General features: G+C 51.0%; 12 protein-coding genes across 12 annotated transcripts; 6 read left to right on the top strand and 6 right to left on the bottom strand.

The window, feature by feature from the left end:
• Nucleotides 1–864: 864 nt before the first annotated feature.
• M436DRAFT_64933 (uncharacterized protein) lies at nucleotides 865–1,748 on the top strand (the record flags this gene model as incomplete). The annotated part of the gene is made up of 2 exons (XM_013570889.1): nucleotides 865–867; nucleotides 897–1,748. 2 exons carry the CDS (start codon nucleotides 865–867, stop codon nucleotides 1,746–1,748), a joined length of 855 nt encoding a protein of 284 aa, XP_013426343.1.
• Nucleotides 1,749–2,228: 480 nt separating this feature from the next.
• On the top strand, nucleotides 2,229–3,254 carry M436DRAFT_49011 (uncharacterized protein; the record flags this gene model as incomplete). Its single annotated transcript, XM_013570648.1, has 3 exons — nucleotides 2,229–2,277; nucleotides 2,334–2,491; nucleotides 2,556–3,254. The coding sequence occupies 3 exons, from the start codon at nucleotides 2,229–2,231 to the stop codon at nucleotides 3,252–3,254; spliced, it is 906 nt and encodes a 301-aa protein (XP_013426102.1).
• An 817-nt stretch (nucleotides 3,255–4,071) lies between these two features.
• On the bottom strand, nucleotides 4,072–4,530 carry M436DRAFT_27045 (uncharacterized protein; the record flags this gene model as incomplete). The annotated part of the gene is made up of 1 exon (XM_013570636.1): nucleotides 4,072–4,530. A coding segment is annotated over one exon (459 nt), but the record flags the coding sequence as incomplete, so codon positions are not given.
• Nucleotides 4,531–5,113: 583 nt separating this feature from the next.
• M436DRAFT_49647 (NAD(P)-binding protein) lies at nucleotides 5,114–6,279 on the bottom strand (the record flags this gene model as incomplete). Its single annotated transcript, XM_013570780.1, has 3 exons — nucleotides 5,114–5,917; nucleotides 5,974–6,105; nucleotides 6,163–6,279. 3 exons carry the CDS (start codon nucleotides 6,277–6,279, stop codon nucleotides 5,114–5,116), a joined length of 1,053 nt encoding a protein of 350 aa, XP_013426234.1.
• A 165-nt stretch (nucleotides 6,280–6,444) lies between these two features.
• On the top strand, nucleotides 6,445–6,872 carry M436DRAFT_83045 (DUF1763-domain-containing protein; the record flags this gene model as incomplete). Its single annotated transcript, XM_013570978.1, has 2 exons — nucleotides 6,445–6,710; nucleotides 6,770–6,872. The coding sequence occupies 2 exons, from the start codon at nucleotides 6,445–6,447 to the stop codon at nucleotides 6,870–6,872; spliced, it is 369 nt and encodes a 122-aa protein (XP_013426432.1).
• A 235-nt stretch (nucleotides 6,873–7,107) lies between these two features.
• M436DRAFT_49947 (phospholipid methyltransferase) lies at nucleotides 7,108–8,130 on the bottom strand (the record flags this gene model as incomplete). Its single annotated transcript, XM_013570844.1, has 5 exons — nucleotides 7,108–7,510; nucleotides 7,666–7,771; nucleotides 7,891–7,907; nucleotides 7,966–8,005; nucleotides 8,082–8,130. The coding sequence occupies 5 exons, from the start codon at nucleotides 8,128–8,130 to the stop codon at nucleotides 7,108–7,110; spliced, it is 615 nt and encodes a 204-aa protein (XP_013426298.1).
• A 377-nt stretch (nucleotides 8,131–8,507) lies between these two features.
• M436DRAFT_49109 (uncharacterized protein) lies at nucleotides 8,508–10,207 on the bottom strand (the record flags this gene model as incomplete). The annotated part of the gene is made up of 3 exons (XM_013570672.1): nucleotides 8,508–9,636; nucleotides 9,689–9,831; nucleotides 10,061–10,207. 3 exons carry the CDS (start codon nucleotides 10,205–10,207, stop codon nucleotides 8,508–8,510), a joined length of 1,419 nt encoding a protein of 472 aa, XP_013426126.1.
• Nucleotides 10,208–11,379: 1,172 nt separating this feature from the next.
• On the bottom strand, nucleotides 11,380–12,171 carry M436DRAFT_49464 (uncharacterized protein; the record flags this gene model as incomplete). Its single annotated transcript, XM_013570744.1, has 1 exon — nucleotides 11,380–12,171. One exon carries the CDS (start codon nucleotides 12,169–12,171, stop codon nucleotides 11,380–11,382), a length of 792 nt encoding a protein of 263 aa, XP_013426198.1.
• A 1,035-nt stretch (nucleotides 12,172–13,206) lies between these two features.
• M436DRAFT_10329 (uncharacterized protein) lies at nucleotides 13,207–14,445 on the top strand (the record flags this gene model as incomplete). The annotated part of the gene is made up of 2 exons (XM_013570621.1): nucleotides 13,207–13,590; nucleotides 13,909–14,445. Coding segments are annotated over 2 exons (921 nt in total), but the record flags the coding sequence as incomplete, so codon positions are not given.
• Nucleotides 14,446–15,267: 822 nt separating this feature from the next.
• M436DRAFT_64926 (uncharacterized protein) lies at nucleotides 15,268–16,247 on the top strand (the record flags this gene model as incomplete). Its single annotated transcript, XM_013570888.1, has 2 exons — nucleotides 15,268–15,385; nucleotides 15,448–16,247. The coding sequence occupies 2 exons, from the start codon at nucleotides 15,268–15,270 to the stop codon at nucleotides 16,245–16,247; spliced, it is 918 nt and encodes a 305-aa protein (XP_013426342.1).
• A 369-nt stretch (nucleotides 16,248–16,616) lies between these two features.
• On the bottom strand, nucleotides 16,617–17,257 carry M436DRAFT_73857 (UBC-like protein; the record flags this gene model as incomplete). Its single annotated transcript, XM_013570977.1, has 5 exons — nucleotides 16,617–16,677; nucleotides 16,730–16,809; nucleotides 16,868–16,993; nucleotides 17,053–17,132; nucleotides 17,188–17,257. The coding sequence occupies 5 exons, from the start codon at nucleotides 17,255–17,257 to the stop codon at nucleotides 16,617–16,619; spliced, it is 417 nt and encodes a 138-aa protein (XP_013426431.1).
• A 379-nt stretch (nucleotides 17,258–17,636) lies between these two features.
• On the top strand, nucleotides 17,637–22,760 carry M436DRAFT_73856 (uncharacterized protein; the record flags this gene model as incomplete). Its single annotated transcript, XM_013570976.1, has 5 exons — nucleotides 17,637–17,714; nucleotides 17,767–17,833; nucleotides 17,882–20,017; nucleotides 20,051–20,730; nucleotides 21,081–22,760. The coding sequence occupies 5 exons, from the start codon at nucleotides 17,637–17,639 to the stop codon at nucleotides 22,758–22,760; spliced, it is 4,641 nt and encodes a 1,546-aa protein (XP_013426430.1).
• Nucleotides 22,761–22,796: the final 36 nt, after the last annotated feature.

Raw genomic sequence — 22,796 nt, 5'->3', positions numbered from 1 at the left:
GAACTCCCATGAGCGAAGGCCCAAGAGTGGCGTGGTGATTACGTGAATGCGAACGCGTGACTCTGGTCGTGGTGGATGTGATTTGAGTAGAAAAGATGGTCATATGGCGGTATTGCGGAGTCTGCAAGAGTGGCCTGCAATGTGTTGTGGACTCGTCTCGAGTGTTTGCAGAGGAAAACAGACAGGATGAGGTCGAGCAGCTGAAACAGTCGACGTTCCTCGGACAAGGCTGACAGAACAGACTTCGGAAACGGGCGGCCCACGGCTCACTTCTGAAGTCATTGGTCGGCCATGATTCATGACGACGACTTTCCTGTATCCGCGTTGTCCATTTGCCAATTTTAGGACGAGAGCCGGACGAGGTTCCCGCTGGTTTCTTGGACTGTTGTGTCTTGTTTCTGTAGTGTTGCACGCCGTCTGCAGAGGGCCATCTTCGATTCTCTGCCGACAGTCGTCAGTGTGTGCTCGATAGCCTCGACTCTTGTCCGGCGCCGCCCCTTTAAAGATTAAATCTCTACCAAAGTATTTAGTCGCCGGCCCAAGACATCTTGAACTTGGCCTTGCCCTCGTTCGGACATCCGTGACTTTTACCTTTCCCTTGGGATCCTTCTTATTCGCATCTGCCGTCACCTTCTTTCTCTTACCAGCGCCAGTTCCACCGCCGACCGTCAACGCCCATTTCCTCTGAACCCTTCCAGTTCTCAGCGAATTAATCTCACAAGCACAACGGCGCGACAACATTTTTCGACCACATTCATAACGACAATCATCGGCTTTAATTCTGACCCTGTCTTTGTTCAGAAGAGGCAAAGTACTACCTTGGCCAAGTCTGTTTGGACAAATTATGAGATTGTGAGAAACACAATGGTATGCGCCCCTGCTCCTCTTGGCTGCAGGCGACAAGAGTGCTGATTGTTACGAAGGGCTGTGGCTTGTCTCGCGAATCCCGGGCTGCGGCCACGGATGACAACGAGGGCGCTGCCCGTCATGCGACTCCGGATCCCTCGTCTACTACTGCTCGCGGTGCACCCTCACGCACGAGTTCGGCCAACACTCCCACCGAACTGATCGACCGACCCAACCAGCCGTTGCGCGCTGCACCCACTGTCAAGCACTCGCCTCCTCAACTCGCACTAACGCCATGGACACGGTCGGAACTCGCAAGGCAGCGCGAAGCCTTCTTCGAAACCAGAGTCAGCGGACGACCCGAAATGTGGGCGGTCATGAAGCAAGTGTCGGAACTCCTTCGATCTGGTGACCTGAAGGCGGCGCAAACCATGCTCGATGCTAGTGGTGCTACCTGCCCGACTGGCAAAGTCTGTGTCGAGAGAAGAAGAGGTGGACAGAAGAAAGGAGGTGTTTATGATGACAAGGGCTTGCTGTACGAGATGCCTGGCTGGGTAGTGTCTGACCCAGAGGATCTCGTTGCAGAGCCCCAGATCGAAGGCAAGGACATCAACGAAGAGTCGGACGACGAGATCGACGCCGAAAAGGGCGTTGCCATGGAGGAGAAGATTGGTGATATGGTGTCAGTCAGAGCGAGACTCAGCGACCGTGGCACTGATGTAGTGGTCGAGATGGGCACAAACCAAAAGGTGTCTGTGCTTGTCAAGAAGGTGCAAGAGAAGGCTGGAATCGAGCAAAAGATCAAGTTTGCGTACATGGGCAAGATTCTCGAAGAAAACAAGGTCTTGAGCCAGACGAGCTGGAAGGAAGGACACATCCTCAATGCTCTGGTCTTTGGCTGATCAAGGAGCGGACTCTGGGACTTTCGTTTGGATTTGATGGGAGCCAATGGCTATGGGAAGGATTTGAAGCATTTCCAGCGGGCGCAAGAGTTTGGTGGATGGTTGATACACACTTGATATGTTGGAGTTTCGTCTTTCTGGTTCTGGTTCTGGTTGCAGCTTCTTTCGTTATCCCCTTTGTACAATATGTTTCCTAGCTCGAGAATGTTGACTCGATCTGTATCCTGTCTCGATGTCAGAGTCGACTTGACTGCGTGCTCGGTCGGGTCCATGTGGTGTACAAGAGTTCCGAGAGTCTCAGTCGGTACCAAGGCACGTGCAAGGATAGATGAAACATGGAAAACGTAGAAGGTGTCTCGGTTCGGCAGCACTGGCCTGTGAGGCTTGGAGGGCTTGGAGGATGCAAATCTCGCCCGTCCAGACGTCATGCTACTACTCTTGTTCGCTCGTGCCTTTCCACATGCAGAACGATAGAATGTTATGCCAGCATTTCTCGCGCCCCACAAGTCCGGCGTGCATCGTGTGACGGGTACGTTGGTGCCTTCCGGTCATTCAGCACAAGACATTGACACGGGCCTTGCACAGCGATTGCCCTATACCGCGCCCTCTTGAACAAATGTCGAGCTGCACCACCACCTCTTGAAGCCTCCACTCTACAAGCCGCTGTCAGGAACACCTTCGCAAAGAATCGCCATGTGACGAGTCGAAACGCCCTGCAAATCGGCTTTGCTGGTGGCTACGAGGTGTGTCTTGCTCTCAACCTGATCTCTTGTAGAATCATCAATTCTAACGCGACGACGAGAATAGGCATTGGACTATCTAGACTCTGCAATCGCTGGAGACGAGTCCAGTATTTCGCACCTCAAAAGCCTGCAGGCACGCATGCCCGCCGCACTCAGGACCACTACCACCACTGCTCCACCCAAATCAACCCCAACTGCGGAAGCAAAACCAGCCGCCCAACCAGGAACAGCACTAGCACTCCGACCCCGTCCAGCCTTCTCTCTGCCATCCCGTCGCCGCATCCCTGTGCTGGTCTCAGCCAACAAAGTCCCCATCCTCCGCTTCACAAAACCCCAGCCCGCCGCTCTGTCCCACTATCTCAAATCCCGCATCGTCGACCGTCAGAAACGGCTTGATCGCAAGGTGGCCTTGGAGGCCCATCTGGAGATTGCAAAGGGCGAGGACGAGTGGGATCGTATATTGCTGGCACAGGGTGTACAAGATGAAGGTGGGAGCGAAAAAGGAAAAAATCCTCTATGGTCGAGGGAGGTATATGGATGTTACCGCTACACTCTCGATGCTATCGACGCTGAGGGGCTCAAGAATAAGGATATGGCTGAGAAGATGGTTGCTATCATTGACAAAGAAAAGGAGTTGGCCGAGATCGAGAGGAAGGAGAGGAAAAGATTGAAGAACGAAGAAAGGAGGAAAAGGAAGGCTGGAAGTAGCTTCACCGACGGGGAGAGGAAAGCATTACCGTCTATGCTTCAGCTCTTTCTATGACTTGTAAGCATGCTTGCCATCCTTGTGCTCTTACGAAACCCATGGTCATCCTGCCATGTAAAACACAAACGTCGCCCTCGTCAATGTTATGATCGCATCTTCTGTCGTATCTCATCTCTTTCTTCTCGCATCCTTGCCATGTTCTCACCTCTCGTTCATTGTTCCGTTCATCCATACCATCTCGCCCCCCATGTCATTCCCATCATTCCATGCATGTTCCTTGCTTTTTCTTTTCCTTTTCTTTCATCATTGCTGAGAGAACGTCGAGAATCCCAGACTCTATGATGAGCATGTCAGATACCCATGCATCCCGTCAACTTGCGAACCACATGTAACCTCCAGCCTGCTCAGAGCGTATTTCATGGCAGCCGAGATTCAGTCGATGTTCGAAAAGTCATGAGGTTGCTAGAATCAAGCCTCTTGAGTGCTGTCCGACAGGACACGGACACAAAGAGGACGAGGAGTGTCAACCCTGAAACCTCTACCCACCCTGAGAGTATCTGGAGAAACGGTGTCAGCCCAACGATTGTTTGGTGTGGAAGGGACTTGGCGTGGGTGCAGACCTAGCACTGCGTCTGAGTGGAGTGGGACTGGGAGAAGGGGCAGCCTCCTCATCATCTTCAGCCAAATGACAGGCGCCCTCACCATGCTCATGATAAGCACACGTATCATTCCAAGGCATCTCAGCATCAGCATCGACAGCGAAGACCTTTTGCCCAGCATCAGCCATCCTCGCAATCGCATCCTGCACAAATTGCATCTCCGGATCTTCAGAATCAGGACAAGCTCCTTTCTTCAACAACTTGAACTGATGAGCAAAGACATGAAAGTCAACGATCAAACGGCGCAGCGCACAAGCTGGAACAGTGTTCTGATACACGTACGAAGCCCAATTGTCGGGAACAACTTTACTCTCATTGACTTTCTCGATGATGGCAGAGACAACCGCATCCTTGAATCTCGGCGCATCCAGGCGTTCGCCCAGAGTGTAGAGACGGGGCAAACATTCCCACTCTTGTCGGTCGTCTTCGGTGTCTGAGAAAAGATCAGGAGAGGAAGTGATGGGTTTCTTGATGAACAACCGGTTTCTGTAAACCCATTGCTCAAACACAGAGAAGGTAGCCGAGTCTTCTTCTTCGAGCTCAAAGAGACCGGTTGAGGCCTCTTTGAATGAAGAGGTCAGACCGGCGGCGAAGAAGCCGGAGACGGACATGAGAAGGTTTCTGTGGAAGAGTTTGGTTTCACGAGAGGCTTTTGGGCCGTCGCCGAGAAGGACAAACACCATTTCGCTGCCCAGGCTTGTGGTGTTTGGTTAGTGAAGGGAAGAGAGTGAAAGAGCGAGGCGGATTGCTTACTCTGGAGCATCTTTCTGTGACTTGCGAACACGAGAGATTGGACTGGTAGGCGAGGAGGCAGTACTGCTGAGCCTTGTGTGTGTCAGTCCAAAGCGACTGTTGTTCACACAAGTAACATACACTCGTCTAGTGGGACCGCTCTTCTTGGGTGTCTTTGGTGTAGTCGGAGCCATGGCGAATCTTTGGCGTATGAGATGTGCGAGTGTAGGAAGAAGATACTACAAGTGACGAGGAAGAGTGACGAAGTAGATAGAGTCGGTAAGTGAAGGATACAGAACCAGATCAGTAGGATGTTGAAATGTAACAGGACTCGGTAATGTTGATAAGCGAGAGCTGCGCGAGTGCGGTTGTACTCTTTCGTGGCTCACGGTATGGCTCGATGCCAACGTGAAAGATAAGGCTTGAGCACACTCGGTAGATGGAATACACCAGAAGAAGAGCAAGCAGAGCTCGAAGACAAAAGGGTATCATATACGAATCGTCAAAGCTTTTTCCATCGAGACTTTATGCGCAGCCATGCTCCTTGCCCCAATTCCACACTTTCGATTCCATATCGGGAGCAATGAACAACCAAGCAACGGCAGTGACCCAGCCAAAGAGGACGTCAACAATGCCCCAGCCATTCCTCGGAGAGCCACCCAGAGCAGAGACTCTCATAGCATGACCCAACCACTGTGTCGTAATAACGTAATCACCTCTTTGTAGTCCCCTCAGAGAAGCGTCTGCTACCTCATCTTCAGACTGTTTTGGATCTCCAGACTCGAGGATCTTGGTGACGGGGTGTTTTGTGCGGTTCTCAGCTTCATAGCCAGGAGATAGAATGGTGCCAGGGCAGACCAGATGGATGTTGGTAGCGGCAGCGGGAGAAGGCTTTGAAGAGTTGATACTGCCATTGTAGAGATTCAACTCCATACGCAACGAGTCAGCCAGAGACTTGAGAGCAGCTTTGGCAGGAGCGTAGGGAGTGTAGCCTGCGACACCCACGAAAGCGACACTGCTGGATGTGATGATGAAATGTCTTGGTTTGATGACCTCTTTCTTTTGCTGCGGTGCAAGCCAGAGTTTGAGAGTTGCGTGGGCGAGGTAGAAGGAAGCCCAGTAGTTTGTGTCCATCTGGGAGCGATGTGTCTCAAGAGGAGTGTCGAGGAAGAGGCCAGGGGAGGATGAGCCGGCGTTTGCCCAGACAATGTCGGGTGCTTGGGAGTTATTCCATGAGGTGGTCTGGGCGAGGATACGCATGTTCTCATCAGGAGAGGTGCAGTCGGCGCTAATAGCTAGGAATCGTTGGGTTGGGCTTTTGGCGTGCGACTGCGTGCATGGTCAGTCAAGGTGGGTATTGGGATCGAAGATGTAGGAGCAAGCACCTTGATGTGCTCGATTGCTTGGTCCAGTTTGGACTGTGTTCTTGCGACAATACAGACATTTGCACCTTGTTGAGCCAGCTTGGTCGCGAGAGCTTTACCCATCCCACTCGATCCGCCTGTGATCAAGACCGTCTACGAGTCGTCGTGTCAGCATATCTAGAACAACCCGAGTGGTTGCGACACACTCACCCGTCCCTCGACGGGGAAATGCTTGTTGGACGAGAATAAACCCATTGCGGCACTGGCGATCAGGACCGCTACAAGACCGATTGCTATAGGATGGCCCAACAGCTCTGTCACCGTCATGTTCAGAAAGCACTAAGACTGTGAACACTGCTTGAATATTCAGGATGCCATCTATCGCATCCTTGAACCCTCGCAAACAAACAAACCAAACACAAACACTTTCCCTTCACAGCGTCATTCCCATCGCTCATCTACCATATCACGACACAATACAAGCCGACACCAATGTCGCAACAAATCATCCACGCATACCGCCATCTCCTCCGGACATCGCTCCAAGCAATCCGCTACGCAAAACCCGCCCGCTACACACTGCAATCACACCTCCGCTCATCCTTCCGCAACCCCACATCTTCATTCAGCCCTCAGCAAATATCACAGACGCTACAGTTTTTGGACAATGCTGCAATGTACAAAGGCCTTGAAGACAAGATTGTGAGGAATCTGCTGTACGTTTGGGGTACTAGGCATAAGGATGTACCCGGTCTGTTGTAAGTGTCAAGATGATGAGGTAAGAGTTAAGCACAGTGAGATTGATGCGTGAGCTTAGGCGACGTGATAAGAGGGCCATGAGGTTGAGGCATGACGCCTATGAAAAGTTCGATGATCAAGTCAAAATGCTCCAACGCTCTTTGGGCATACGACTCGGATGAGGCACGCTTTCTGAGACCACAACTTTTGTAATGACATGTACATATTGTACGCATACTCCTTCATTTCTCCCTCTTCTGCTTAGTCGCGCCATCAAGCAACTCGATCTTGATTCTCTTCCCTCCACCAGCTCTGTCTGACCTGGCGAGAGTCCAGTCTTTCCTGCCCCTCACTCTTCCTTCCTCACCTTGCTCTTTCTCAACATCCTTCGCCCACCATCTCTTGACCTCGAGGTGATCAACGCACCTTCTTGCCCTCAGCCTTCTGCTTTCTCTCCCGCTCGGTGTAGATACCACCAGTGAATGGATCCTCGTACGTCAAAGCGACCTTGTAGACCAAGAATACCAGTCCTGTCAACATCACCCCGGCAGGCTTGCCAAACCACAATGCCGATCCTAGGAAGCTGAGGGTAGAGCCGTAGTACATGGGTGCCGAGCAGACGTTGAAGGGGAAGCCGGTGACCATTTCGTCCATGAGGATGCCGAAGTAGTCGCCGAGGTAGGTGCCTGTAATGCCGAGGGCGTACATGGACGTCAGAACAAGGACATTGCCCGAGACGAACAGACCAACGGCCAGGGCTTCAGACACGGGCCCGAGTAGAAGCGGGTGCGTAGGTTGGCTTCGGAGAGCACGCTCGTAGCTTGTGTCATGTCAGCAGATAATCATTGTCTGGCTTCTTTCGAAGATCGTGTGTCGCTTTAGGGAGTTTGGTGCTTTGTGGGACGAGGATTGACGGATTTGGCGCGTAACGGGTGGTTGCTTCTTGGTCAAGATGGTAAAAAAGGAGATGCGTACATGCTGTCTCGAACGATTCCAAGGGTGAAGATTGTCACGGCGAGGGCATAGCAGCCGTAGAGCGAGTTGCCACCAAACAGCTTGGTGATGGTCTTGTTGTGGTACTCTGCAGATTTTGCAAAAACATGTCAATTTTTGTCTTCTTCTCTCTCTTCTTGTTTTGTATCACACAGCTTCTGCGTCTTCTTTCGTCGTGCTTGTAGACTCGCGACTGTTGAACCTTACCTGATCTTGCGGCCGAGCTAAGGGGTTGTTAGTAAGTCTGTTTCAAGATCAACCGTCCAGACGTCGTTTGCTCACTTCCAGAAAGTAGGGTTGAAACAGATACTAGCTGCAGACACTATGTTGTCTCAATCAGCGTGTCTCCTCTTATGTGGCATTGACTCTGCCGTGATGTCGGTGCCTAGTTGACTCACACCAAAACATTGGCTGTCCAAGATCAACGTAGTCGGAGATTGAAGACATGATATTTTGAAGATGACACTAAAGTTTGAGCGCCGTGAAAGGCGAGAGGGAGTGGTATGTTGTCTCAAAACAACACAAGTTGGAGAGGTTGCAGAAGAACACATGGCAGAAGCTCACCCCCTCGTCATCGCTCTTGGCATTATCACATGAATTATCACATAGGTCAATTAGCCTAATTGTGGTTGACCAGCCCTAGCACAATGGGCGTATTAAATGCTGGTCATTCAGGACGGTGACATGGAACATGAAGAGATCGATTAAAAGTAGCTATCAATTTAGTATAAGGAAAAATCATAGTTCACGCCCACTGCTCGTCATTAACATCATTCAAGTCTGAGCAATTCTCATATCAACCTTGTCAAATGTCTTTGACTTTTCTACAGACCGTTATCGGCACAAGAAAACGCTGTACCATAAGTCGATGAGTTGTACCCGTCCACGATACTCTGGACGGAAGCATATGTTCCACCACTAAGGAACAGCAATCCGATGGCAATAAGGATCAGGTTGAAGGCAAACCCAAAGGTTCCTCTGAATCCCCTGTTCTTCCAGTAGTCTGGTCCGTAGTCTGCTCTGCGCATGCGAAGATAAGCCATACCCCAGAAAATGAAGCCGAAGAAACTGTCAAAGAGCGAACTCATGAGCGACAGCAAGTCACTGAAGAAAGGAATGACTTCGGCAATGATGAAAGCGAGGATCCAAGTGCAGAGCAGAATGGCAGCCCAACTTGCCCAGCCAACAACAGTGTGGCTGCCCATGTGTCTGGTTCCCGCAAAGATTCTAAAGAATACGAAGCGAGCCGAGACCGAGGCGTAAAGTACTCCCAAGAAGATGATAGTCGGGATCATGAACGAGAAGCTGACCTTCTTGTACACTTCGTTGCTCAAAGAACCAAAGGCAGGTGCGGTGTAGTATTGAGTACCAGTGTAGGCGTAGATGATAGCACCCACAAGCGAGAAAAGAATGACCTCGGCGATGGTAACAGCCCAAAGAGCCTTGGGGAAATCGCGAGGGTTCTTCATCTCAGCAATGAAAGAAGGCAAGGTGATTTGACCGATGAAGGTGTAGCTGATGTTCATGAACGCAGACATTCCAGCGACGAAAGTAGTGCCTTTCTCAGGGATTGCGAGCACGCGAGGCTCGCCGAACTTGGGATATCCAGCGGGATGATCCTCGATACCAGAAAAGATGGTGGCCAGGATGACTGAGATGAAGGTGAAGAACGCCGATGCTGTACCCAACAAAGCAAGAGTGTTGAACGTACGAGGCAACGACGCGAAGAAGGAAACGGCGGCAACGATGGCACTGAAGCCAATTGTGCAGAGACCGTGACCAGTCATGGTGTTGAGATACTTGGCACCGGTCAAGCAATGCAATCCCTGGATGAAGGTATTGTTCAGGAGGAACATGAAGGCAGTAGCCCACCATGCCCATCTTTGACCCCAGAAGAGCATCTGACCAATGTCGCAGACATCCTTGACCTCAGGGTGGCGCAGGCAGAATTCCCTATAAATTTCGTCAGATCATGTTTCCAAGAGTATTTTCATTGTCAACATACCAGAGAACCAGAGAAGTGTACAGAACCAGACCGGCAACGACAACAGTCAGGATTAGACCAGGGACCAGACCCAAAGTAGCGTACGAGTATGGGAACGACATGATGGCCAAGCAGATATACTCAGAGAACAACAGCGCTGCAGTCTAGAATATGGATTAGGTCGGTTCTTGTACGCTCATCGCAAGAGCTATCGTTCGAGGGTTCGCAAAGAGAAAGCAATAGGGCAAGGAGAAATGGAGTAGTGCTGGGTTTTGCTGCATAAGGCAATCTGAGAGAAGGAAAGGGTTTGTCGCTTAGGGCAGAGAGTTGGCTCGCTCCATGTCGCGAGTGGGAGTGTGGTGAGGAAACGAAACACGCGCAATAGGGTCACACCTTTGGCCAACTGCAAGTCCTGTACTTGATGGCATTTCCAGCCTCCATCTCCATCTGCTTGCCCACCGACATACCGGAGCTGTCGTCGCTGAAGTCGCCTTGACCGATGGATTTGGTTATGGGACCATCGATTCTGTTCATCTTCATGCCTCTAGGGCCAGTCTTTTCCGGATCGTAGCCTGCAGGTTGGTCGCCGTATCCCTCGTTGCCACACATTGGCTTTTCGAGTTCAGGCGCATTCGGGAGAGGAGGTGCATCGGCAACGATAGTAGGCTTCTGCTTGAAAAGGTTTCCTAACGCCATTTTATCGAACGAATGCTCCGGACGAGCGTGAAGTAGGTGAAAAGGTCGCGTCGGTTGAATTCGGGCAGCATTAACCACCGGAATTGATCAAGATAATGGACAGGCGAGTCGATTCGGTGTACTGAGACTAGGAGGAAGAAAACAGGCGCGTTGCGGCAGACAACAGGTTTATAAATGACGAGCCTTGCCCAGAAGGATTTGAGCTTAACCGCAAAGGCAAGCAACTGTGGCGGCCGCGGCTCGACAAAAAGTGTGGTCAGAGCCTCATGAGGAAGGGTTGAAGCATTCACGGATGTCGTACGCCGAGATCTGTGGCGCTTCCATCTTCAAGCTTGTTCGCGGGAGCGCTCTCCACACGGTCATCTTCAACGCTTCCAAACTATGGACTCCATTGACCGGGAATGCGTTAGTTTACCGCGAGAACGGGTATATGATCAGGTAGAGTGGAATGTCTCTTCGAATGAGATCGGTTCGTATCAATTGAAGCTTCTTGTCGCAAAAGCTCTCGAGCGTTCGTTCAAATCCTGGTCAAGTCGGTGAAGTTGTCGGATCTCTGCGCGGCCGCAAAAACAAAAAGTGGAACCAAGCAAGCACGTAATCTCCAGATTGTCAGACGAGACAACAGATTCTACCCTACCTTTGCCCTGCAGCTCAGTCTTGCCGTGAAGACACCTTGGACGTTTTGTTCAATCATTGGCAAGAAGTGGTTCATCGAAGGGCTGAATGCCTTGCCGTGGATGCGGAGTGATGTCATTCTCAAGACTCCAACAAGCCGTGTCAGATTCGTCATGTACGTCCATACCAAGCCCGTAAAGTACAGAGCTATCAATAACTTGCAGAGACTCCGTTCACCTCGCTACCCCCGTGTGTTCAATCCCAGCCGTCTTGCGCCGCGTGTCCATGTCAATGTCAATCCCGTTGCCCTTAGCCCCCACTCTTGTCGACAATGGTCGGCCCTTCGAAATCCCCCCCCCCTTCCTGCTCAAAGACTCACATGCTTTCAACAAACGACGGCCTCAACATGCGACGCACTCTTCCTGGCCACTGTCCCTGCGCTTGTCATGCTCGCTCTTGATCTCTTCACCCCCGACAAACCATGCTGCAGCGCGTACGATTTCCAGTACCACATCGAGCTCGACGTCGTTGCGAGGCGCATATATCATGACGAACCCTCCAGGGACGAATCTTTCCAGCCATCCGCCTCTTGCTAGTGGGTGTCTTTCGCCCCAACCGCCCTCGAGCATGATCTTCGCGTCGGCGGGGTGCAGCGTTAGATGCAATGATCCGTCTGAAGGATGTGCATGACAGATTTCTCCTCCGCAAGTCCGTCGTTGAGGGTTGTCGCTGAACAGACCAGTGCCATGCTTTTCGAAACACGATGTTCCTTCCAGAAGATGTAGGTTATCCTCGGCAATCGTGTGTAGGGCACTGGCCAATTTCTCGTACATCTCTTGCGATGGTTTTTGGTCCGTTTGACGGTGAGGCGCGATTCCAAGAGTCGAAGGCCGAGGGCCTTCTCTTTGTGGTAGACTTGACAAAGTGCCCTGTTTTTGTACCATGGACCACGGAATCTTCGGTGGTGTGTATGGGTCACGGAGAGCCAGCAAGCTTAGTGCTTTGACTTTGCAATAGCCCATAATCGTCTTTGGCGTGCCTCCAGGACCCAATGCGATGAAGTTTTTGTAGTCAACGTAGAGGTGTCGTATCGTTGGCATGAGGATGGTTATCGCAGCAAGGTGAGTGAATGAGAAGGTCAAATTGCCCGTTGTTGACTTCGAACTGTGGTTGAGGGTTTTGAGTACGTCCATATTGTCTGGAGACAGGCTGTCATCTAAAAAGAAAAAAAAAAGAGGTTGGTTGGATGAAGGCTTCCTTCACTTAGGATTTTTTCCAAAGATTCAAGAAAAGAAATATCTGGTATGTGGTAGGTACATGAAAATGAGGCTCTGGGGTCCGACCCTATATGGGATAACATCCTTGTGACCCCTCAAAGCATTCTTCGTTTTGAGCAAACAAGTGGAGTTTCTATCGTCAGGACCACCGCATTGTGACTCTTGACGCCTATCCCTTTTGCGACCAAATTCGGTCTTGGAGAGCACACGTGCGGTTATACGTAGGTATGATCTCATATTTTCTGCGGCTGACCTGCATTCGTGTCGGAATTGCTAGGCAAACAACGGACATACACCTGAATATCACTTGGAGAGAAAAGGAATTTTGACCAAATTGGTTGTCTCTGCGAGGTCGGCTGCACGGATGGATGCAAGGCTTTTTTTTTGGTGACAGTTGTTGACGTGGATGTTGATCCGGAGGTGTTATGCGGGGAGAGCTGAGATGTTTGTCAGTGTGCCTTGCTCTTTTCCTCGACAGGCTTTCTCGTCTTGCTTACCTCGTTCTCGTCTCTCTTGGCACCATTTGAGCTTCGGCCTCTGAGCTGGGTCCACCGCGTCAGTAGTGTGGTAGATGACCGTATCCCTTTGCTGCTGGTCGCACAAGCTCGACATGAGCACACTATGCTATTGACCTCTATCATCTTACGAGACCACAGAACACGGCTTCCTGTTAACTCCACGGTAGCGCTTCTCCAATCCTTGCTGTCCTTGGCTGACGAGTAGAACATCTCCTGGCTCGAAGAGACGCGATTGTGCGACATGCTGCCTGGGCCCGAAGCGCAGGGATGATGCTTAGGCAGCAGTGTGCTTTGAGCCCAGAGTCTCGCAAGGTGTTTAGAATGGTATAATTATCAGTGGGAAGAGCTCGAGAAGAGTCGTCATCAACTAGTCTTCACAATGTCTGAACAGCAGCTACTCGGTGCGTTCTCCTCTGCCCTAGGAGAAGCGGATAGCGAAAGTACTTTCGCCTGTGGTGGACAGATTCCGGTGATCCTCGGTCCAACGACTGGTTTTGAAAACGAGAAAAGCGATGTCGAATCTCAAATCTTCGATCAAGTCATCATGACCAAGCCCGTTACAATACGTTATGGAGCACCTGGTCAAGGTCAGACTCTGAGGCTTCCAACCAAAACAACCAAGGATCCCGGGTTCCTCAATTTGATTAGCACATGTGAGCCAGCTACCTTTGGCCGTGAAGGTCGGGACGTATATGACGAACAGTATCGCAAGGCGACCAAGTTGGACACCTCGGACTTTTGCACAGATTTTTGTCCTTACGAGACTGGGATCATTGACATTGTATCGCAACTTCTCATGCCCTCCATCAAGCGCAAGGTGGCAGACTCCGACCCTTCAAATTTGTATGAGAATTCACCAGCTATTAAGGCTGATGTGGAAATGTTACATGCCGCGATCGAGGGCTCCGATGACACTGACACGATGACCGTCATGGAGATCGTAACCTCACGTTCACCTGCTGATCTTTCCTTGATTATGGACATGTACAAGGCAAGGTATAAGCGGAATCTTGACCAAGTCCTTGAGCAGAAGCTGGAAGGTACCGACCTAGCCCTTTTACATATACTCGCAGAGCATGGCGCAGAAGGCGATGGGCTTGATTCTGCTATGAACGAAGACAACGCCAACAACCAGATCAACATAGGTATCAGAGCTGAACTGTACAAGCTCAATATCTACAGCGGGCCTTCTGGAAAGTTCAAGGCGCATGTGGATACCCCCAGGAGTGAAACGCAGGTTGGCAGCCTTGTTTTATGTCTGCCATCTGAATTTGACTGGTCGCCGTGTTCTCAGGCTGACCAGACACCTTGCATCCAATGGGCAGCGTTCTATTCTGATTGCTCTCACGAGGTGCAAGAAGTCACCGCTGGCCACCGTGTCACATTGACATACAACCTCTATGCGTCACGCGGTAGTGGCTTGCTCGCTGGCCAAAAGACTAGCATGGATGCTACGTGCCTTCCGGTGTACCGACCTCTCATCGACCTGCTCAGATCTCATACTTTCATGAATGAGGGTGGCTTCATGGCGATAGGCCTTGCACATGCATATCCTTACACGCACGCCCTTCTACACAAGAACATGCCTGCAGCGCTCAAAGGAGCAGACATGATGCTGTATGAAGCTCTACTGGCATTGAATCTGAGGACTGAGCTCATACGAGTGATGGATTTGTCCGAAGTCTGCGCTGAATTAAGGGCCAACGAATATGACGGTAATGATTATGAGGACGACGAGGATGATAGGTTGGCATTCCAATCCAGCAAAAACGATATCTTTTATCGACCTGGGTTCGAGGCGATGAAGATCTCTGACAGGATGGTAGAGGAGCATGAGTTGCGGAATGGCATGCCCGGATGGGATCGTCTCGGACCAGTGAAATGGATCAGGCATCCTCGAGACTCGCAGCTCGAAATCGCACACCTGGCAGTAAGTTCAAGTCGATGGTTGGTATGCATTGACTAACGGCCGGACAGTATGGAAACGAAGCATCCATGGCGACCAAATACAGCCAAGCTGCTATCGTTGTCAGCGTACCCGCTCTGCAACTGAGGTTGCAGGTGCTCGGAAGTTCAATCATTGATCTCACTCTCAGTGAGGAAGCATAAGGACAGAGGCCGCTGCCAAGGTGATAGCGTCAGTACGGGCGATGTTGAGATGCAATGGAGGAGACAGGCTCATGATAGAAGAGGAAGATAGTCCCGAGCCAAGCTGAGTTTATGTGTCCTCCAAGCATTTTGTGTTTTCCAGACAAGCGGACGTGTAATCAGTTCAGCACAGTTTTTCGAGACGATTGCTCGTTCGCTTCGGATTCGCAAGAAATTACCGCATCGAGCCGCGTCGGGGGTCGGAGTGTTAAAGCTACGGCGTCGTCGGGTGTTGAACCTCGGACGATTTCTTGGCCTCGAACAATTTCAAAGCAATAGGCGACATTACGAAGGATATCTTGACTCGGCACTGATTAGCAAAGGGAGTGAGTCTTTTGCAGTAAACATGTCGACGGTTTCAGGACCGGCTCTAGTTCGGAGGACTCTAGTTGGTGCCGGCAATCGCTGTATATATAGAGCCTGTCAGCCCGCACTCCAGAAGCGTTACCAGACCATCCAATCTGGTGAGTGCCGTCTGGACCTTTTCTCCTTTGCTTCCCTTCGCTTACTGATACTATCCTTATAGCCCCTTCTACTACACCCCCACTTGACAAGGCTTCTGATCCGACACAAACCCCTCCACCTCCCCCTCCTCGTTCTCGTGCCTCGCGAGTCTTCGGCGCAACCGCTCTCTTCGTAGTCGCAACAGCTGCCGGTCTAGCAATGTCTGTCGCTCCTGCCATCGAGACGGCCAATGGCTTCATCTCACCCCCCACCAATGCCGAGACCCTCTCGCTATTCGTACCTGCCGGCTCCGAAGCCGAAGAAATCAACAAACGCATCGTCTCAAACCCTCTCTCCGAGTCTCTGCGCGCAAACCCCCAATGGACCGAGTCCAGGCCGCACATGAAGATTCCCGAGAACATGAGGTCGCACAACCTGACGGCGGGTACTCTGCAAGGAGACGACAAGATTGCTTCTCCACCTCTCACATTTGCCAACACAAAGGCCGAACTGCCGTCCATTGTCCAGATTGCCCATCTTGGCGAAAAGTTGTGTGGTCACCCTACAATCATTCACGGAGGTCTACTTGCAACTCTTCTGGACGAAGGCCTTGCCCGCGCCTGTTTTCCTGCTCTGCCCAACAAGGTCGGCGTTACTGCGAGTCTGAACATCACATACAAGAAGCCTTGCCCTGCAAACAGCTTTGTTGTGCTCAGAGCAGAGACCACAAAGGTTGATGGTAGAAAGGCGTGGGTCAAGGGTTGGATTGAGATTCTGGGCGACGGTGTCGAAGAGGGGGAGCACTTGGTCGAGGCCGAAGCCTTATTCATCGAGCCCAGGGGTGCAAAGAACATGGCCAGACTCTACTCCAACGACGACTAAACTCATGCCATCTACGACTACATAACACAAGATTTGGAGCTTGGAGCTTGGAGTTCGGGGACGGGTTATAAAGCATTGGAATGCCTTTTTGGTCACGGCCGTCGCTGAGCGGTCGATCTTCTGAGATGTCTTTACATTTGTTCTTCACAGACCGTCGAAATAGAGCAGAATATAGATGCCAAAGTGAGATATGTATATTGATTTCATTCTTCTTATGCGCCAAGCGCCAACGCGATGCTAGTGAAACTTGAGAGTACGGAAGGAGGAGCGGATCATGTTGGAAGCGTCGTGTCGTTGGCTGGGTACTTGTGTACCCAATAGATATGTTCATTTTCGTCAAGAGCTGTGCGAGAAGGGCGTCATGGCCATCTAGAAGTTGGTACCCTCCGGAGGCTGAGGCAGTTTCTTGTGTGCGGGTGCGGCCATAAATCTGGACTCTTGTTAGACAATGAAAGAGGTTGTATCTGGCACGGCGGGCTCGCCTTCTTATCTCGATGAGGATGGTCTCCATGGTGAAGTCACGCTTCCACTGGCTCAGGCTGGGAAGCTTGTAAAGTTCGACCTAGTTTGTTCTGTCTCAGCAATCACGTCTCATGGGTGGGCCCTCTGGCGAGACGAACCTTGCCGTTTCTCTGATCTACACAAGGCAGGTTGACCTTTGAGATGAAGGTAACCTCGGGAGGCACGTCGGGGTAGTTCTCGCCGCAGCGGATCTTCAGACTGTAGATACGGTTCTCGTGTACGCTCTGTCGGATCATGTGTCAATGCCTGCTGTGTTCCAAGTGGACGGGGAGGGTAGATGTACGTGAGGAGGTCCGAGGATGGTGCCGTTCCAGTTGGTCATGAGGAGATCATCGCCGTCGTCGAGACCGTAAGAGCAAGCCTCTGTGACCGTGTCAGTTTCGTCGGTTGCTACATGATCAGACTCTCTTGGCCATACCAGCACCGAGGCCCTTCTCGCCCTTCTCGAGCTCCTCCAACAGGCGGAAGTTACGGGGGACCTTGGCCATGTTGTTCTGAAAGCGGTTGATGTGAACAGTCGGGTGGAAGACGAGGGAGCGACAGAATCAAGTAAGCTGATGAGTTTGAGCAAAAGTGCAAGGATGCGGGTCTGTTGGACATAAACACGGCAATCATCCGCGTCACAGGCCTGAGCTCGGCTGGAACGTCGCAGTCGCATGCCCACATGTTTGCCAGACAGGCAAACCGGCGCGAGGCCACCCGTCCTCCGTCCTCCGTCCCTCGGTACCTCTCCCTTTGATAGTCTTGATTTACCAATTATATCAGGCTCATATTTGACAACAATTGCTTGACACTGGTTGTCACCATCCCGGCTTAGCAGACCGTGTACACCTAGAATGCTCGGCTTTGCCAATCCAACTTAGAGTTATGAGCGGACAGGCTCTCCAGGCCGAATTAACGAGCCTCGCCCAGGAGGCTAAAAGAAAGAACCCGGAGATCCGTACTGTATGTGAGATTCAATTCTATACTTTAACATATCTGTATTGATGCGGTATAGGCTGCTGAAAAGTCGTTGCAAGATCTCAAGTCGATCACTGTTACTTCAGAAGCACAATTAGCTGCTGGTGAGACGCGCCTGACACAATACCTTCACTTTTGCTAACGAGCAAGAGATCTGAGTAGACGATCAACCTTTATCGACCCCTTCCTTCTTGCTTGCAACACTCAAAACCCCAAGTATGCTGCCAGTGCCACTGTGTGTCTGCAACGTCTTGTCATCATCCGAGGCTTGCCAAAATCTCGACTAAAAGATGTTCTGAACGCTTTCAATGCATGCACTTCGCTCAGTCTCGACATCCAACTCAAGATCCTGCAGGCTCTTCCCGCTCTTGCCCAAAACTACGCCGATGATCTGAAAGGTGATCATCTAGCTGCTGCATTGCAAGTATGTGCTGCTCTTCAAAATGTCAAGGCTGCTACGGTTAGTGGTGTAGCCGCTGCCACCCTCCAGCAACTCGTTGTCTCGGTCTTTGACAGAGTAGCCGCTGAGGACGAGGCTGGTGACAGGATTCCGATCGTCACTCGGATACCTGGTGGTGATGGCCCCATCCCGCTGAAAGAGGCTGCGTATGATGCCTATCGCGTTTTTATGGACATCTGTCTGGCTACAGAAGGACAGAACACAAGATTCGTGCGCTTCGCTGGACTCTCGGCGGTCTCCGGACTGGAACTCATGGGCGCCTGCCTTGGTAGTCACTCCAATATATTCGCATCGCATCCTGAGCAGACAAACATCCTTCGAACTGTGGTCATGCCACACATAATCCGCGTCATCTCAGAACGTCAAAGCTTTGGTGTTACTCTGCGTGCTCTCCGAGTCGCATCCTTCATCATACGTCGTCACCTCCAGGCTATGCCCGATGAATGTGAGGTCGTCCTGGGCTTGTTGACACACATGGTAGATGCAGAAGCAATAGCCTGGAAACGTGCCTTGTGCATGGAAGTCTTTCGTCTCATCTATACAGAGCCCGGTCTGGCTGTACAGACTTACCTGCAATACGATGCCAAAGTCGGCAAGAAGCCTATTGTCCGAGACAATATTGCCTCCTTCGTCAGGATTTCCACAGAAAAGCCCTCCGTTATCGGGTTGGGCCAACACTCAAGCGCTCCTACCGATCAAGCAAGAGACGTCGTTGCTGATCAGGTTGCAATGGAAGCTGCTAGTGACATTACTAGTGTCATTGCTCCGACATTGACCGCAGGAGACGTCAACGTTCCTGGTATCAGTACGCGCTGGAGTGTGCCAAAGACCCAATGCATGGACCAGCTTGACAAAACAGATCCCCCAACTCTACCGGAGACCTATATCTACAGTCTTGTACTCGAGTGTCTCAACGGCCTGTCTGAGAATTTAGCAAAGGTTGTACTTCCCTTGACCGTCCAACAACACACGAAAGATCAAGAGCAAGATTCAGAAGGGGAAGCCGATAGTGAAGAATACACCACGAGGACACAAAAGACGAGAAATAGGAAAAAGAGATCACAGTCGTACCGATCTCGCACTGTACCACTCAATCCGCTGTCAACAGATGACAGTACCCAGGCTATTCGTATTAGAGCTATCGCGAAGCTTGTGGAAGAATGTTGGCCGGCATTGCTTGCAACATATTCAACGTTCCTCAATGCGTCTCTAGACAACGATTACTACCGAGCACTGATCAGGTCATACCAGAGATTTGTACAAGTCTCCGGTCTTTTGAGGTTATCCACCTCGCGAGATGCATTCTTGACCACACTAGGCAAAGCTGCGGTCCCCCCAAGTGTCGTGACTTCAAGCATATCGACCGTGTCGTCGCCTACAACAGAGACCCCTGGTGTGTATTCTAACGGCCGTGGTCTACTAAGTGTGGAGAGCTTCTCAACGCAGACGGCGTCAAATGACAGGTCGAGACGAACATCGTATGATCCGGCATCGAGGCCTACGTTGTCCACACGTAATCTCCTCTGTTTGAGAGCGCTTCTCAATGTAGCTATTGCGATTGGCCCAACCCTTGAATCTTCCTTCAATATCGTCTTCGAAACGCTTCTCCAAGCCGGTGTAGTTCTCAACGCTTCTCAAGCTAGATCGGCAGGAATCGGCCCCGAGATTGCAGCTGTTGAGGGTGCAGTTTCACGCCTCTTGGAAAGCACGGCCGACTATCCAAACGACGCTTTTCTCCATGTCCTCACAACTCTGTGCAGGCTACTCAATGGAAGAACGGAGGGTATGCTCTCGTCTCCCACTCAGACAAAGCCCTCAAGTGCCGCACGTAGGATTTCAAGCTTGCCTGGCATCACCACAGACATTGCGCTCTCTACCCAAGACTATTTATTCGTGTTGACGAGGATCAATGATCTTGCAGAACACAACACCTCAAGATTTGCAAACTACACATCTACGGAAAGTGGATGGTTGATCTTGGTCGACCGCGTTGTAGATCTTAGCATTGCCACAAGCATACCGGACGATGCCCGCCGTCTTGCTGCTGACATTCTCTCTCGAAGCTCCATTGCAGTTGCCGAGGCAAGTACGTCTGAGGAACAGGACGATGCAGCAATAGCCCAGAAGATGGTTTTGTCATCTCTACATCTGCTTGTTCGCCGACTCTACGAACAAGACGATGACCTCGCCAACGTTGATATCGATATTCACAACAAAGTCCTGGACTCAGTCAGAGCTGTCCTTGAAAAGTCTGGAGAGGCACTCACCGCTGGTTGGGACATTATGATTGCCATAATAGGTAGTGTCTTTGATATCGATGACAACGAGGAACAACAACGTGACGACAACACAGTCAGGGAAGGTTGGCTGAAGCTATCGAGTCAATTCGTCGCCCCCTACCTAGGACGATCAGCATTCGGCGTGATGCAGTTGTTGTGCTCCGACTTTCTCGCGCCGCTTCCACAAACTTGTCTTAGTCCACTGGTAGAGATCCTCTTCCGTTTCGCTTCTCAGAACTCTGACCTCAACATCTCTCTCACAGTAAGTCATTGGTACCGTGCTAAGGTATTCCCATACTCACAGTGTGTTTGCAGGCTATCACATTGTTCTGGGATGTATCAGACTTCCTCGTCAAGCAGGAAGTGGTGTCTGGGCTCAACGAGCTTACCAGCAGTATCTCTGAAGGGCGTTTTGTTCTGGGACACGAACGTATCGTGACTAGGAGCAAGGAATCCCGGCCTGCTCAATGGGTATTACTCATGTATCGACTCACAGATGTCATCGCCGATGAACGCTCAGAAGTCAGGAACAGCGCTTTCCAAACACTTTTGAGAATTCTGAAGAACCACAGTGTTGACTTTGCTAACCCAGCCTGGCAATTGGCTATCGAGACGCTGTTATTCAAGGTCCTTCGAGAAAACGGCAACAAGCAAAAGTCTCTTCGTTCGGGTAAAGCATCTTCAGATGCCATCATCGGTCTGGACTCCACTTCAAGCGAAATCATCGACAACATCACCGGCCTCCTCTTTGGCCAATTTGACCAGATGGCTTCATTTGTCTCTTTTGATCGATTATGGTCAGAGCTGATGGAGATTTTTGAAGTCCTTTTGTCCTTCCATTCTTCGGTCATTAATGCGGCTGTGTACAACGGTGTAAGCACCCTGCTCGGTGCATTTGTATCTACCAACCAGAGTTTGAATCAGGCAGTCTTGCGCACAGAAGTTTTGTGGTCGTCCAGTGTACCCGACTGTTCCGCAGATGTCAAGGGTCAAAATGCCGAACAAGAGCAGTATATTGCATACGTCAACTGTGGTAGGAACATCTACAGCCTGGTCGAGAAGAACACGACAGTAGAACGCCTCGAGAGATTGATTCAGAACATGATTGATTGCATCGAATTCTCGACTGGCGCAGCTTACAGCTCGGATGTTAACAATCTCACTTCGCTTCAGCAGAGAGTCCTTGAACACCTAAAAGCGCTACATAGCAACATCGAACTGGTCTCCTCGACATTAGTCAACGCTGCTTCGCGGTTGGTGGCATTGCCGTTTGCATCATCTGAAAAGCTCAAAACAAACCTCACGTTTGTTGCTCTGTCAAAAGCAAGCATGGATTGGTTGGTCGACCTAATTGCTACAGACTTGTCAAAACCTGAAATGTTCCACTCAGGTGCAGTAGCAAAAGCTTTGGAGGACCTGGCAATACCAATGGGACTCAAGTATCGATGGACACAGCCTGCAAAGGCACCAGCCCTTTGGCAGAAGGCAACGTCTGCATCGCTAGCTATCATCGAAAAGACCCTGGCGCAGATGGGAAAGCACAACATCGAGAACAAGATGAACACTCGAATCTGGACAGCTATAGCCAGCATTGCGCATGCCATCATGCGTGCCGATATCGATGAAGCATCACCACAGCCTACGTTCGAGACCGTCGAGAAAGACGAGGTCTTCGACTGTGAAAGCATGCGACGATTGAAAACTATGATCACACCACTCTTGGGCTCTTCGGAGATCCCTGATGCAATCCGACACAAATACACGTCTTCACTGTTCGAGGCATCGCTCATTCATGCTGTGGAGCGTGGAGACATCCCGGAAGATAGCCATCGACTCAGCAGTCTTAATACCTTACGGCTTGGCCGAGTCCGAGATCCAGAGCCAAGCTCGAGGGAGGACATGGCATACTTATGCTTTAGAGAGCTGGTCTTTTTGGTTGGTGGATTCAGCCAACGTCAAGTCAGGCTTTCGCAGGCCGCAGCTCCTCATCTGGTACTGCGATTTGCACTGCCTCTCAAGGCGTACATCGTCGATCAGCCCCTTCGCGGTTCGCTGCCGCAACCACTGTCGCAGGTAGAAGAGTTGCTTTTCTGCTTGACCGAAATCGAAAAGCTATGCAGCCTGTCGGATGCCTTTGCTCAAGCGAGTAGTGCCAATGGCAGAGATTGCAAAGCAGACTTGAGATTGTTGTTTCCACTGGTGGTCAAAGCAGTCAGTGTAGCGGGAGACAAACGCTATGGCAACAGAAAAGTATTGACTATGCTAGAACGAGTTTTGATAGCCATCAGATAGCTTCAGAGTAGATCACTAGACACATGAGGAGCCAGG

Source organism: Aureobasidium namibiae, assembly GCF_000721765.1.
Source record: "Aureobasidium namibiae CBS 147.97 unplaced genomic scaffold scaffold_11, whole genome shotgun sequence".
Lineage (NCBI taxonomy): Eukaryota > Fungi > Ascomycota > Dothideomycetes > Dothideales > Saccotheciaceae > Aureobasidium > Aureobasidium namibiae.
Note: the sequence above shows the minus strand (reverse complement) of the source record. Positions and strands in the feature narration are given on the sequence as shown.